The 15,656-nt window shown below is 33.9% G+C and overlaps 1 protein-coding gene across 1 annotated transcript in view; it reads right to left on the bottom strand.

The window, feature by feature from the left end:
• The window catches only part of LOC109244152 (ribosome biogenesis protein NSA2 homolog), a 3,905-nt gene extending 2,259 nt beyond the window's left edge, over positions 1-1,646 (bottom strand). Inside the window, exons 1-3 of the mRNA XM_019411197.1 lie at positions 1,537-1,646; positions 1,258-1,377; positions 1,085-1,152 (exon numbers count right to left, since the gene is read on the bottom strand). Coding sequence (XP_019266742.1) covers positions 1,085-1,152; positions 1,258-1,377; positions 1,537-1,539 — 191 coding nt within the window. The 5' untranslated portion in view covers positions 1,540-1,646. The remainder of the gene's footprint in view (positions 1-1,084; positions 1,153-1,257; positions 1,378-1,536) is intronic.

Here is a 15,656-nt window from a genome sequence, read left to right as displayed (position 1 = left end):
CCCCCAGTTCAACACAGACAAAGTCTACAATTATTTCAGTGGAGAACTGCTAAATAATAGAGAAATTATGTCTGACAGTTGAATAGATTTGAAATGGAAACAATTAATAAATGTTTCAACCTCAACCTCTCCTTCAACCTCCCTCACCAAGAGTACTAGCACCATCTTCTGGAACCTTAACATAGAATAGCAGCCGCATAATAGCTAGAAGCAAAGGAGACACTAAGGAAAATCAGAGAACTCATAAAACTCATATTACGTTTTTCCGCTACGGGCTAAGCCTCACTCTCTAAAATTGAATGCCGGTATCTAGCTTCAAATGTGAGATCTTGATTCATTGATCCAAACGAACACTAAGTAAGCTGATGTTTGTAAAGCAGAGCTGGTTCTTTTACCAACTCAAAAGCAAACACTAAACCAAAGATACAGAACCTTTCAGTAGGTACATTTTCTTTACCTAAAGAGCACTCATAATCTCAATAATAACCAACCATAGGAGCATTAGTTAACACAAATATTACGAACGGGGAACTGCTCCATCAAGGATTGACAATGTTGCCTGTTTGATTTGGGCTATGAAACTAATTCTGATTATTTAAATAAAATATTGTTGAATAGTCAATTTAGCATGTTGGAGAAACGCGGGCATAGTACAACTACGTCTCAGTGATCATGTAATTCAAACTCATGTAAAATGTGTGCATATTAGTTCAAAAAAAGTGTTGATCGCTATCATATTCGAACAATAAATTTTAGTATAATATACAACAATAACTAAACCTCAAACCCCAAACTAGACCAGGGCCGGCTCTACAAACCTATATTCATTCTGCTCCATTTTCACCATTTCATTCACCTCTCATTAGACAACTATGTGGTTTGTAGTTTTATAAATGATGATGCTCACAATCACAATAAAGATCTATTTTATTTTATTTTTGAATTTTTAACACAATCACAATAAAAATCTTTTTTTTTTTTTTTTGAATTTTTAACACAACACAATAAACTTCATTTTTTTTGTATTTTTCACACAATCACAATAAATAGTAAAATGGTAATTACACAATTAAGAAGAACTTACGTTTTCTTCATTTGGGCTTTTTCAGCATACCGCTTCTTAGCAAGCATTTTACCCTTAATACCCAAGGTCTGTTTCAAAACAAACAAAATTAAGCAAAAATGTTTCATACAATAAAGGGGGGTTTGAAATATAATTAGGAGCTGAAAAAAATAATTAGGATAAAAAAGAGGGACCTTTTGTGCTTTTTGGGAGCGCTCCTTAACTTCACGAGCCTCCCTCTTACGTTTACGCTCCTCGTGATCATGGCGACGACCAAATCTCTTCCTGTGTAACTCTATATAATCTCCCTGCGGCTGTTTTTTTTTTTTTTTTTGATAATTTTCACATCACAAAAATCAAAAATAAAACATCAGTATATAATAATAATAATGTGTAAAGGAAATTGTAGAAATTTGTAAAATATTTAAGATTGATGAAGTAGTTGAATTCATTGTATGGCTTAGAGAACTAACCATGGCTACTGACGGATGGAAAAAACTGGGGATGAAGAGAGACAGAAAGAGAGAGAAAGAGAAACCCTAACTTGTTTTAAATCAAAGGGCTTTGGGGTATAAGAAATGGGTACGGGTCGGAGAGAGAGCGTCCATAAAAGATACAACCGGGTCTGTGTTAGGAAAATACAATTTCAAAAATAATTACAAATAAATTTTTGAAAAAAATATATATATTTTTGGATTGTGGATATAATTTGTAAAAACTACTGTTGAAATATATGTCAGATTGTGTTTTTAGTTTTCTCGTAAATGTTTGATTTTAAAAAAGATATTTGTTACATTTGAAAAAAGCAGTAGGAATAAGAAGATTAAACTCTCAAATGAGACTAAAGCAGCTACCGTTCCGGCGTACCCTTGACTTATTTTGAACAAGACCAAAAACGTGTCTTTAAAGTGGGACCTAATTTGAACTGTCAAACAAGTGAGTATGAACGGGCACAAAATATTCACCAATGTAGAATTGTATTAAATTAGTTTCAAATTAGTGAATTTGTTTGTGCTTTTCGTAATCTAAGACATGGAGCCTTGGACAACAAAAAGTTATTTTGAAATAAAATTGACCTTGGTCTAATTCCTAAACACGTTCAATATAATTCTCAATATGTAATTAATACCTTGTTTGTAGGGGTTAAGTCAAAATTTAAAGTTTATGGTTTTAGAATTTAATTCTATTAAATTATTGAATTCTCAATTAATAATTTATGTATATCTATACTATATTAAAAGGAGAGTAGTGAAGCATGTGGTTAAGCCAAGTGGCAAGTTAAAATGAAGCCACTTGGCAATTTTAGGACAACAATAATAATTAGAAATTATAAATGGAAACACAATTAATGAAAGTAGTTGAATGAAATAGATCTTATATATAATCTAAATAGATCTTAGATAAATCTAATCTATATATCTATATTTATATTTATATATTGATCCGCTCATAGATTTTCTTCTATATTAGCTAGAANAGGTTCACTTGGGAAACATCCACACAATTATATCATCCACTTTGGCTTCAGTCAAATTTACTTTAGCCTTAGTGGGATTATCATTCCCAACTCTTTTTCGGCATTGAGCAACATAGTGGCCAGGTTGATTGTTGGTTTTGGGCTTATAACCATTTCTTTTATCATACCTGTTACTTGATTTTCTCTGACGGTTGTTGTCCTCCACAAGGCTGCTTCTAGTAGCAATTTCTTTTCCTTCGTCAACAACAATGTGCTTGCGGTTAAAATTATCTCCACCAAAAACAGCAACATAAACAGTTGGTGCAGCAAGAGTAGTAGCATCAACAACAACATTAGCAACGTTATTCTCCATAATGACAACGTAAAATATCCTTAAGATTGTTGGAAAAATTGGATGATTACGGAGAATAAAAGGTTTAGCTTGAGGCGTGTCAAGGACACTGTCCTTAAGGATATTTCGCCCACACCGAGATGAATCATATTAGGCGTATCCCCCAGGATTCAACAAGCTCTTCTAGTATAACTAGGAACAGAAACAACAAAGATTTATAAGAAGAAAACCCGGCACCAAAGAAAGAAGAAGAAAAGTTGTTATTATTTTCACACTACTACTATTAACAAGTTGATAGCTCTCTCTCTATATATATATAGTCCAAAAAACAATCTGAAAATGAAGAAACCTCCAAGCCATAAAAGCTTTTCAATTACAATACATTAAAAACCAAAAGTAACGTATAAGAAAGGAATAAGATAGCCAGTATCACAAACACTAACAAAAACCATTAAGGCTATAGATTTATATTGTTAAGAAAAGGTAAAATCAATAAAGGATACCAAAACCGTTAAGACTTAAGTCCATAACGTTAAACTTATTAGCATTAAAATATAGTTATGGCCTCCAATCATCAGTTTTAAAATATTAAATTTGTAATTTGAAAATTATGCCATCAGTTGCATTTTGTAATAAGACCAATTAATATTATGTTAAGAGAATGAACCTAGATATAATTTTAAACAATTCTTCATGAGATATTAAAACTATTTTTGTCTCAACAATCCCCCACATAGCTCAAAAAGAATATTATAATAAAATAAGATAAAACTAAATTTGCTGGGTTTTCACAAATGAGCATAATGCGTCGCATCTGGTGTCTCTTGGACTATGAACCAGACCTAGATAAAATAAGATTAAACTCACAGAATAATTGGTGAAGTTTAGAACTTCTATGAACCAAGAATTCTTTCGTAAATTTAGTGTCTTATCTATCACATTATACCCACACACACTTTGTTGTTTATCGCGGTTTTGCGCTAATAGGCCATGCGCACGCCTGGTTTTCATGAGTGCTCTAGAAATTTCGCCACAAATTTCATAGAAGCGGCCCCACTTCACGCTCATATAGGTCCATCCATCAAGTGTATTCTGCAGCACAATACACCACCTATAAAAGCTATGGATTATTAGATTAAGAGTTTAATAACTCAGCCTCTCATTCCTTGCAGTCTTGCACTATATACGCACACAGACCATAGGAAGGGATATAATTTAATAGTGCACATTTGATCAACTAATGACTTGTTATTACCCATATGAACCTACTTCATGGGATCTCCAATCACATAGGTTGGGTTATCATCATAGTTGATATAACTCAAATTGGCAAAAGTTTCATTCCCCTCGATGTTTCGGATATTAATTTTCTTCCCAAAGGTTTAGTCAGAGGATCGGCCAAATTCACTTCTGACTTCACATAATCTATGGAAATAATTCCATCTCTCAGCAGCTGCTTTATCACATTATGTCTCAATCGGATATGTCTACTTTTTCCATTAAAGGATTTATTTTTGGCAATGGCTATTGCAGCTTGGCAATCACAATGCATCGACATAGAAGGTGTCGGTTTAATTCCTAGCGGAATACTCGCCAAAAGGTTCTTTAACCACTCGGCCTCATTTCCAGCCAATTCAAATGCCACAAACTCAGATTCCATGGTAGATCTAGCTATTATTGTTTGTTTAGCTGATTTCCATGCCACAACACCCCCACCGAGGGTGAACACATAACCACTAGTGGATTTTGTCTCATCTGAATCAAAGATCCAGTTAGCATCACTGTATCCTTCTAGTACAGTGGAAAATCCACTATATTTAATACCATAGTTCATGGTAACTCCCAAATATTTCATTACTGTTACTAATGCATTCCAATGATCATGACTCGGGTTTTGAGTATATCTACTCAATCTACACACAACATATGCAATATCAGGTCTAGTAAAATTCATCAAATGCATTAAGCTACCAATAATTTGAGCATATTTATTTTGACCTACAGCATCTCCCTTATTCTTTTTTAATTGACTACTAGCATCATAAGGAGTGCTTACAGGTACCACATCAAAATTATCAAATTTTTTAAGAATTCTTTCAACATAATGTTCTTGAGTCAACATCAAACTATTGCCATCTCTTATAATTTTCATGCCTACAATAACACTAGCTTCTCCCATGTCTTTCATCTCAAAATTAGAAGACAAGAAAAATTTGGTTTTATGTACCAAATCAAGGCTAGAACTAAAAATAAGCATGTCATCCACATAAAGGCAAATAATAACACATGTACCATCTACACATTTTGTATAAACACATTTATCTACTTCAATTGACGAAAAATCATCATTAATCAATACTTGATCAAATTTTTCATGCCACTGTTTAGGCGCTTGTTTTAGACCGTATAAAGATTTTAACAATTTACATACTTTATTTTCTTGTCCAGACACTATACAACCCTCAGGTTACTCCATGTAAATTTCCTCTTCCAAATCACCATTTAAAAATGCAGTTTTAACATCCATTTGGTGAATAAAAAGTTTATAAATAGAAGCCAAGGCAAGTAAAACACGAATCGAGGAAATTCTAGTTACAAGAGCATAAGTGTCAAAATAATCAATATTTTACTTTTGGGTAAAACCTTTTGCAACAAGTCTAGCTTTGTATTTATAAATGGAACCATCCGGATTGAGTTTCTTCTTAAAAATCCATTTACAACCAATGTGTTTAGCTTCCGGAGGTAAATCAACTAAAATCCAAGTTTTATTTTGCAAAATTGAATTTAATTCTACATCAATAGCTTCTTTCCAAAATGAGGCATCATACGAAGAAATAGCTTCAGAATAGGTTAAAGGATCATTATCCACAAGATAAGTATAAAAATCATTACCAAAAGATTTTTCTCTCCTTGGTCTTTTGCTTCTTCTTAAACCCTCACTTTCAAAATCATTTTGAATAATTGGATCATGTGAAATATTATCACTTGGAATAATAGGAGCATCAGAATTTTTCTCAAATTTTAAAGGAAAAATATTTTCAAAAAATTCAGCATTTTTTGTTTCAACAATAGTATTATTTTCAAGTACATCACTTTTGACTACTAAAAATCTGTATGCTGCACTGTTTTCAGCATACCCAATAAACATACAATCAGATGTTTTAGATCCTATTTTTCTTTTCTTAGGATCAGGCAACATACTTTTTAGCAAGGCACCCCCACACTTTCAAATATTTCAAATTAGGTGGATACCCTTTCCACAACTCATAAGGAGTTTTACCCGTTTTCTTATAAGGAATTCTATTTTGTAAATGACAAGCAGATAAAATGGCTTCACCCCAAAAATTATCCGGAGCACCAGAACTAACAAGCATACTATTTATCATTTCCTTTAAGGTCCTATTTTTTCTTTCCGCTACACCATTTGATTGTGAAGAATATGGCGGAGTTATCTCGTGAATTATGCCTTCTTTCTCACAATAATCATTCAACAAAATAAGTTCACCACCTCTATCAGATCTAACTCTTTTGATTTTCTTATCTAACTGATTTTCTACTTCAGATTTATAAATTAAAAACTTATCAAAAGCTTCATCTTTATTTTTCAACAAATAAACTTTTGTATATCTAGAAAAATCATCTATAAAAGTAACATAATATTTTTTTCCCTCCTCTAGTCACAGTTTGTTTCAAGTCTCCTAGATCAGTATGAATTAAACTTAATAATTCAGATTCTCTAAATACTGAAGCACATAATTTCTTAGTTTGTTTAGCTTCTGCACAAACTTCACACTTATCAATATTCGAAAAATTAATATTTGAAATAAGACCTTCAGAATGCATTTTTTTAATATAAGATAAACTAACATGTCCTAATCTAGCATGCCACAAATTAAAAGAATCAATCAAGTAAGCAGAAGTACTAGCATTTTCATTGATAACATTGAGTACAAACAAGCCGTAGTTATAATAACCCTTGCCAACAAAATTATTATTCTTGGTCAACACGACCTTATCAGATTCAAAAGAAACCTTCACCCCCACTTTTCCTATAATTCCATAGAGACCAAATTGGCTCGGATACTAGGAACATGCAACACGTCATTCAATGCCAAAGTTTTTCCAGATGTGAGTTTGAGAAAAACTTTGCATTTTCCAAGAACTTGAGTAGTTCTTGAATCATTAAGATAGACAACTTCTTCTCCCTCCTCAACTTGGGTGCAAAGTCTTATTTGTTAGCACATATGTGCCTAGTGGCACCAGAATCTAACACCCAATCTTTCACATTGGCCACAAGGTTCACTTGGGAAACAACCGCAACAATTATATCATCCACTTTGGCTTCAGTCAAATTTACTTTAGCCTTAGTGAGATTGTCATTCCCAACTCTTTTTCGGCATTGAGCAACATAGTGGCCAGGTTGATTGTTGGTTTTGGGCTTATAACCATTTCTTTTATCATACCTGTTACTTGATTTTCTCTGACGGTTGTTGTCCTCCACAAGGCTGCTTCTAGTAGCAATTTCTTTTCCTTTGTCAACAACAACGTGCTTGCGGTTAAAATTATCTCCACCAAAAACAGCAACATAAACAGTTGGTGCAGCAAGAGTAGTATCATCAACAACAACATTAGCAGCGTTATTCTCCATAATGACAACGTAAAATATCCTTAAGATTGTTGGAAAAATTGGATGATTACAGAGAATAAAAGATTTAGCTTGAGGCGTGTCAAGGACACTGTCCTTAAGGATATTTCGCCCACACCGAGATGAATCATATTAGGCGTATCCCCCAGGATTCAACAAGCTCTTCTAGTATAACTAGGAACAGAAACAACAAAGATTTATAAGAAGAAAACCCAGCACCAAAGAAAGAAGAAGAAAAGTTGTTATTATTTTCACACTACTGCTATTAACACAAGTTGATAGCTCTCTCTCTATATATATAGTCCAAAAAACAATCTGAAAATGAAGAAACCTCCAAGCCATAAAAGCTTTTCAATTACAATACATTAAAAACCAAAAGTAACGTATAAGAAAAGAATAAGATGGCCAGTATCACAAACACTAACAAAAACCATTAAGGCTATAGATTTATATTGTTAAGAAACGGTAAAATCAATAAAGGATACCAAACCGTTAAGACTTAAGTCCATAACGTTAAACTTATTAGCATTAAAATATAGTTATGGCCTCCAATCATCATTTTTAAAATATTAAATTTGTAATTTGAAAATTATGCCATCAGTTGCATTTTGTAATAAGACCAATTAATATTATTTTAAGAGAATGAACCTAGATATAATTTTAAACAATTCTTTCTGAGATATTAAAACTATTTTTGTCTCAACAGAGTTCACCCCTTAATTAAGAGCTAGATCTTCATTTTACGTATCAAGAAATTTCTAAATTCTAAAGTTCATTTGAACAACTATTGTCTAACTTTCGCGTTCATTTACGGGGCATTTGCATCTATACCTAGTTTTTAGGTCACCATTTAATTTATATCCGTTTTGCACAAAAAATTATAAGTGTACCCACTTTTCGGGTAACTTTAGACATACGGGTCTGAAGTAGCAAAAATTTATGTCTGAAGTTTGAACTTTAGAATAGCCTTATCTTATCAAAGCAAAATTTCATATATTTTTGCCTGAAGTTTGGCCTGACTTGCAAAGGCAATCATGCAAAGTTCAATTCATAGTGCAAGGTCAAACTTGAGTTCAATTGTGTATGTCTGAACTTTAAAGTCTGAACTTCAGATTTTTTTGCCTCAAGTGTAGCCTTATTAAAGCAAAACTTCAAATATTTTTACCTTAAATTGGCCTGACTTGCAAAGGCAATCAGGCAAATTCAAGTTCATAGCAAGGGCAAACTTCAGTTTCAAATTGTGTATGTCTGAAGCTCGAACTTGAGATTATTTTTTATCTGAAGTGTGGCCTTATTAAAACAAAACTTCAAAATATTTTCACCTGAAGTTTGGCCTAACTTGCAAAGGTAATCGAGAAAACTTCACTTCATAGTGCAACGTTCAGACAAATTAATCTGGAGTTCTTCAATTTGTAGTGCAAACTTCAGGACAAAATCAACTTGTTATATTTAAACTTCAAATAGTGCAAACTTCAGATAATTTTTAGTTCAAATTTCCACATCGGTGATGTTTTGAGATTTTCAACTTTTTGCCCAGCAATATATAACATAACATGGAATTTTGAGAGGAAATTTCTAGAGAATTCCCCCCTATACGGCTAGAAAAAATAGGTAATGCAAGCAACAAAAATAGAATTCAAGGGAAAACGGTCAGCTCAAAATCACTAGCATCCCTTTACACTATTTATCTCAAAAGCACAACCTCTTTGAAAAGGGGGAAAAATAATGGATTTGGTCAGATCCTAAACTGAACTGCTCTCAGCCTCATCACAAAAGAACACGAGGAAGAAAGGAGCGCATAGAACGGGAGGAAGAAGAGTAGCCAGGCGTATGAAGTTGCCAAAATTAGGATATAGGTTAAATAATTTTTAAAATATGAGTATAGTTTAAATGGGGACGACCAAATAGGGCGCTCCGTTTTACTTCATTTACATACTAGTTGGAGGGCAGCCCGTGCTGAGCTCGAGCCCAACCCCAGATAAAAAAAATACTACGTACTAAATTTATTTACAAAAGTAATATTTCTAGTCACATTCACCTCATTCGCACCCTTTAAAAATTATCATGAAGGTGATTTATTTATAAAAGAATATTTCTAGTTATATTCACAACATTCACACCCTTTTAAAAAAATGTCTTGTTCATGAACACCTTTAGTTCCATTTTACTTGTCCATTATAATAAAATAAAATTTCTATTTTACTTATTCACTTAAGCAAATCAAGAGAATTTTTTTTCCCTCTTTACCCTTATCATTAACTACTGATGTTCCATGATACAAGAGTTATTATGATAAACTATAGTATTCTCTATTTATTATTTCCGAAGAGAAATACAAAGTTCATACTGAAGAAGTAAAAGGGAACATAAGCAAAGCAATAGTATTAGTTAGGAGTTTTGTTCCTTATTAAAGTTGTTGATCTTTCTAGTAATGATTCTCCTCAGTATAAAATTGCTCAAGGAGTGCGGATAAAGTCTACTATTTTTCTTGATATACATATATCCCACTCATTACGCCAAACACTCAATAATCTAAACATATATTTCAACATCAATACGAGCTTGTTTTACCCTCAAAACACCTCGATTGTTGTTTTGTCCTCCTGCCCCTGACACAAGAAACATTTGTTGGACACGCCCGTTTGGACATAAGAATTTTTTTATTTTTATTTTTGAAAAATTCACTTTTTTTTCGAAATCAGTGTTTGGCCATAAAATTTTTAATTTTCACTTGAAGATGAATTTTGGAATTTTTCGAAAATGTGAAAAACTCAAAAAAGATGTTTTTCAAAATTTTCAATCAGATCACTCACAAGAATCAAAAAACAAACCTAAAATTATATTCGTCTAAGCCACTTGAAATGGATATATGAAGCCAATTAACATCTAAGCCACTTGAAGTGGATATTCCAGTTTTGAACAGGTATGTGTAAGTGCATGTACAGGTCACCATAAGAAATCCACTCAAAAGAGAAAAATATGTTGAAAAGCTCCTTGTATTGGCAATAACTGACATCCCCAAGCAAGCACAAGTCAGTTGATCAATCAATTAAGCAACTTGATTATATATGACTTAGGAGGCAGTGTTGTCAAAGGCGCACTTAAGCCCTAAAGCGAGGCTCAAAACATGTTGAGCGCTTCACCTCATTTTGTGGGCCCTTTAGTGTCGCGTCAAGGTTTTAAGACATACTTTTCCTTGCCAATGAGTGTAATCCTGAAGAGGTGACATTAAACAATTGATATTTCACTTTATCATACAAAAAATTCAATTTCTTTGTCTATATATTTGTTATTCATGCTTATAATTATTAATCTTGGACTACATATACATATTTTTTTTTTCTCCAATTGTGTCTTTTTTCATTAAAGCCCATGTTTTATTTACGCTTTGTGCCTACAGCCCCAACGGATATTAGAGCTTTTTTGCGCTTTTGATAACATCGTTAGGAGGAACTATTAGGCTTTGAGCTGTCCCAGTACACACTATTTTCAAGATTAATTTCGTATTCAAGGAATCTTACATCAAGCTCCAGTATACAAAGATGTTTAAGTTCCTGATAATATGTCTTATCTCAAAAAATAAAAAAGATCACATTAAAGAATTTTCCTTTACTCTCTCATGATATTTCATCCAAGAGAAATATATTAGTTAAATGTCACCATGATTTTTATAACAACCTTGACCTTTTATTTTAAGTTGAAACCAATCTTGTTATATCATGATTCCTTAAAATAATAATAACCTTTACGTTTTTATTTCCTAAGTTTACCTTCTAAAAAAAAATTTGGTAGTTTCCAAAAAGGATACATAGTTAACACAGAGGAACAAAGAAACTATGTAAGAAAAGTATGCCCAAAGGCAAGAGCAATAATTGTTTTCACGATATCACTGTTTTCCATCACCTGTCAACCAAAACATCTCATCATGCCAATATTTCTTGTTGTTTAAATCTCATAATGTCCAAAAGTTTGAGAGCAAAAAATTGCTCAAGCATAAGTGAGTCAAGTGGATTGAGGCTTTCTTTTTGTGATAACCATAGTGTTCGGACCAACTTGCCCACAATCCAATTAATTCCACAAGATACTTGTTCCCTCCCACCTGCATAGGTATCGGGTAACTTTGTCCACCAAAAAAAAAAACACCTACTATTTTTGCCTCCCTTTGGGATTTAGCTGAGCTCATGGTCTCAGTCATTCCTAAGACCACTGGAGTGTTTGGATATGAAAGCTGGCCAAGTTACTATTAATACGCACAAAGAACCAGGCTCACAGGTTGTTAAACACTCAACAGATCAAGCTTGGGCAGTGGTAAATAAATCACCAAGCAAAAATAATTCTACAGGTCTTAAAAATCAGATTTTAGCAGCTAAGAACATTAGGGGTGTGTTTGGTACGAAGGAAAACATTTTCCGGAAAATGTTTTCTAATTTTCCCATGTTTGGTTGGCCTTAATGCTTTGGAAAACATGGAAAATGTTTTCCTTCATACCAAACACACCCTAGGTCTCTAACTCTTTTGATGCGTTGGTTAATGAGCATGATTGTGCAATGAAGAAAACTGGGAAGGATTTGCAACAGGTGGATGATGAGGCAAGATCAGTAACTGGAAAAACCAGCTCTACAGATTCTGAAAAGCAGCAGAAAAATTCAAATGACATAGGTGCTCGACTTGAGATCGTAACTGTTGATGATCACACTGGTGAGGCAAGTCAAGTACCTACTGCAGCTACACCAATTCTCCGTATTTCCAATCCGGGAGTAGCTAAAATCATAAAGGATTCCCGGACAACTATGTTGATGAATACAACTCCAAAGATCACGGCACCACTGGTTACTTTAAATACATCAGTTCATGAGATCCCATCCCAAACGACTGAGTCTTTTGGTGAGCAAGCAACTGATTCCGGACAGCAGCTACTCTCTTCAGGTAACAATCAACAAGTAGACAAAGGTATGGTTTCAATCTCTCAAGCATCCACAAATGAGGTGAGTGCTTATAATGAGAAACAAGGTGTGACAAGTGCTGCTATGATTAATGGTAAGACATGGGCAGATCAAGTGGAAGAGGATGACGAAGATAATGTCTTTAACTTCCAGGAAGCAAGCAACGATGAAGCAGATTATGGTTCCAAGAGTTATAGTTCGAATAAGAAGGCAGTAGAGGTGTATGAACAGGCTTCTAATTTTTCTAATAGCTGGCCAAGTAAGAGAGAGTTAAGCCCAAATGCGCCTGTATATGTACCTACTGGGCAGCAGCAAATTTCAGCAGTTGGCTTGAAGGATCGATCTAATATTAAGGCTCTATCAACAGGAAAGGTGGCAAGCACAGGTTCTCCTATTGGAAGGTACAATTTGACTCCTACAAATATTCTTCAAGCTCTTGAGGATCCGGGTAAGGCATTAGCTACTACTTCCAAGCCAATTGGTATTATGGCCAAGACACATGAGCAGGGATACACAATCCTATTGAAGCATTTGGTGCGGATATGGGTCAAGTTTTTTATGAAGGGGAAGAGGAAGAACTTCTAGATGCAAGCTTTGCAAATGTAGCTAGGGATGGAGATTTCTCACCTAGACACTTGAAAAGTGGTTCCAACAAAATCAAAAAGAACGCCTCCACAAGAAGTTGTCATTAGGCATCTTCCAATAAGAGTTGCAAAGCAAAAAGGGGCTGCCCCTACCACCTCCACAAGGTCCAATAGATCCACGAAGAAATGATGAAGTTTGAAGAATTTTTTAAGGTAGTTGAAGAAGAAGACAAAGAGCTACAAGATGAAGAACTCACGAGATTGAAGAAGGGGCAAGGTTCTTATTTCTACATCATCCTATTCTATCATTTTTTAAGCATTATCATATGTAATATCATCACAGAGTGTGTTATAAACTCTATAATGATCATAGAGTATCTAGTACTTTCTAGTTATTATTTCTTACATGCTTGCTAGTAAATGAGGTTGCTCATGCAATCAATAGGAATTGTAAGGTACGCTCTAGCTCGGTAAGTGTTTGCTATATGCCTATGCCTTTGGGAAGTATCTAAATGGCTATGAGATCATCCACCCTCGTGAGACTTTACCCGCGGCTGTCATGAGGCTGCCATCATGAGGCAATGGAGGCGCACATGAATGATTATATACCTAAGGCAATAGAGGCAAAACTATTGTAGCTTTTGCCCCCTTACTTGTACTTTTTCTTTGTGGTTTTTTCTTTTTCTATTATTAATAAAAATAGCTACTAGGCACCCTGCGTAGTAGTATAATTTGCTAAACAAAACGGTCTATAAGACCAGTTGAACATAAACATCATTAATCCCTTCCTAAACCAATTTCTTAGGAGCAAAAGCAATATATACAACAAAGTTATCTAATTCAGCAAAATTTTCAAGCTGCAGAATCTTGCTTTCGTAATTGAACTCTAAAAATAATCTATTGATGGGCATGAAGAACGAGGAAGCCCATGTATGTGCAGAACAAATTGGGAAAAACTAAAGGCAAAAAGGAATAATAAGGGGAGAATAAACTTACCCGATAACTGTAGCAGCCCAACTACAAAATCATATATGGAGAGATGGGGAAGTAATCCTTCAAAATTGCAGAAAGATAAGGACCAAAAAATTTATCGACCATTGATCAGTGAACATCAATTAAGTAGAAAAGTAAAATATTTTATATAAAAAAAGGATTACATTAATCAATAGAAAATATGTAATACACTTTTAAACTTTATTTTAGGTTTTCATCATTGCAACAAGTATATTGAAACATCAAAAAATTCTTTTAATACAAAGTTATCAACTTCTTGAATCATGTTCTATTACTTAAGAACATACTGCACATGAGAGATTAAATGGTTTATGCGAAAATTTTTAAGTAATTTTATTCTCAAAAAGCTAGAAAAATCTACTTCAACTAAAAATATATATGATTTTTTTAAAAGGGCCTCACATTAAAGTTTGGCTTTAGGCCACCAAACTTATTGAGCCGCCCCTGCCAGGAAGCAGGACGACGAAGTCCTGCTTATTCCCGCTTCTAAATAGTAGGAATTATATGCATTTTACTAAGGATTTAACATATATCTTTAGACCGTGTGTGGTAAAATCGTAAGAAGCATTAGTAGCAAAGATGAACATGTTTCTAAGAATAGCAGTTCGTGTGGCCATTTCTGAGTACACACAAACGCCAATAGGCAATAACAGCGCAAAACTTAAGTCTCGCTCGTTTCAAAAATAATACTAAGTAAAGAAGAGGGTCAGTTTGGATGAAGCAAACAGAAATCCACACAATGCCCAAATTTGAAATGCTAAAATAGCAATGGGATCAAATTCACAGCATCAGAAATCCAAACAAAAAAAAAATCACAAAATTTCTTTTAGAAAAAACACAAGAAAGAATAGAACTGACATGCATCAAGAAATTAGAACAATAAACATGCAGAAATAGAACCCTCGAATAGGGAAAGGAGTTTGCACCATGGAACTGAATCTACAAATATTCAACTGATAAGCTCAGACACAACAAATTGCAAAGAAGTGTTGTTGAAGAGTTATAAGTATCATTTCACTTTTCAATAATTAAAGATAACATTAATTCCTCTTACAGTGCTTAGCAAGGATACATCATATGCAATAAGATACGCGAGTAATATCTCCTAACATTAGGAACATGAATCCTTTATCCTATAACATAAAGGGAATAAATACTTAAGAGGGAACGACCTATCTATATGCTTCCTAAAGAAAACAAGCTTTTCGAGTAAATTTCATAAGGATGTAACCCAAGTTTATTCACTCCTCTGAAGCATTTTCTTTTCAAGTCATAGAAGATCACGACTTGATGCAAATGTGTATGCAAAATGTGATCCCCATTACTGATGGACAAATCTGTTTGGAAACAGAGCTCTTTTATCGCGGCATTAGACCTGCGATTAAGTCCCTAGACTAGGGAGATCAAACATCTCCTCGGGAATAAGACGTAACTCCTGTTTTTTCTTTTTTAATAAAAAAAACCAAGATCCCCTTCCAATACGGGCTCAAAGGCCGACCTCTTCCGAGCCAAAGCGATGTGTGAATATAATCTCTTCATTCCATGTCATGAAGAAAGACTTAATATTCGCAGACCCAAAGCTGACCAAATCGATGCTAT

This window comes from Nicotiana attenuata, chromosome 2 (genome assembly GCF_001879085.1).
Source record: "Nicotiana attenuata strain UT chromosome 2, NIATTr2, whole genome shotgun sequence".
Taxonomy (NCBI): domain Eukaryota; kingdom Viridiplantae; phylum Streptophyta; class Magnoliopsida; order Solanales; family Solanaceae; genus Nicotiana; species Nicotiana attenuata.
Note: the sequence above shows the minus strand (reverse complement) of the source record. Positions and strands in the feature narration are given on the sequence as shown.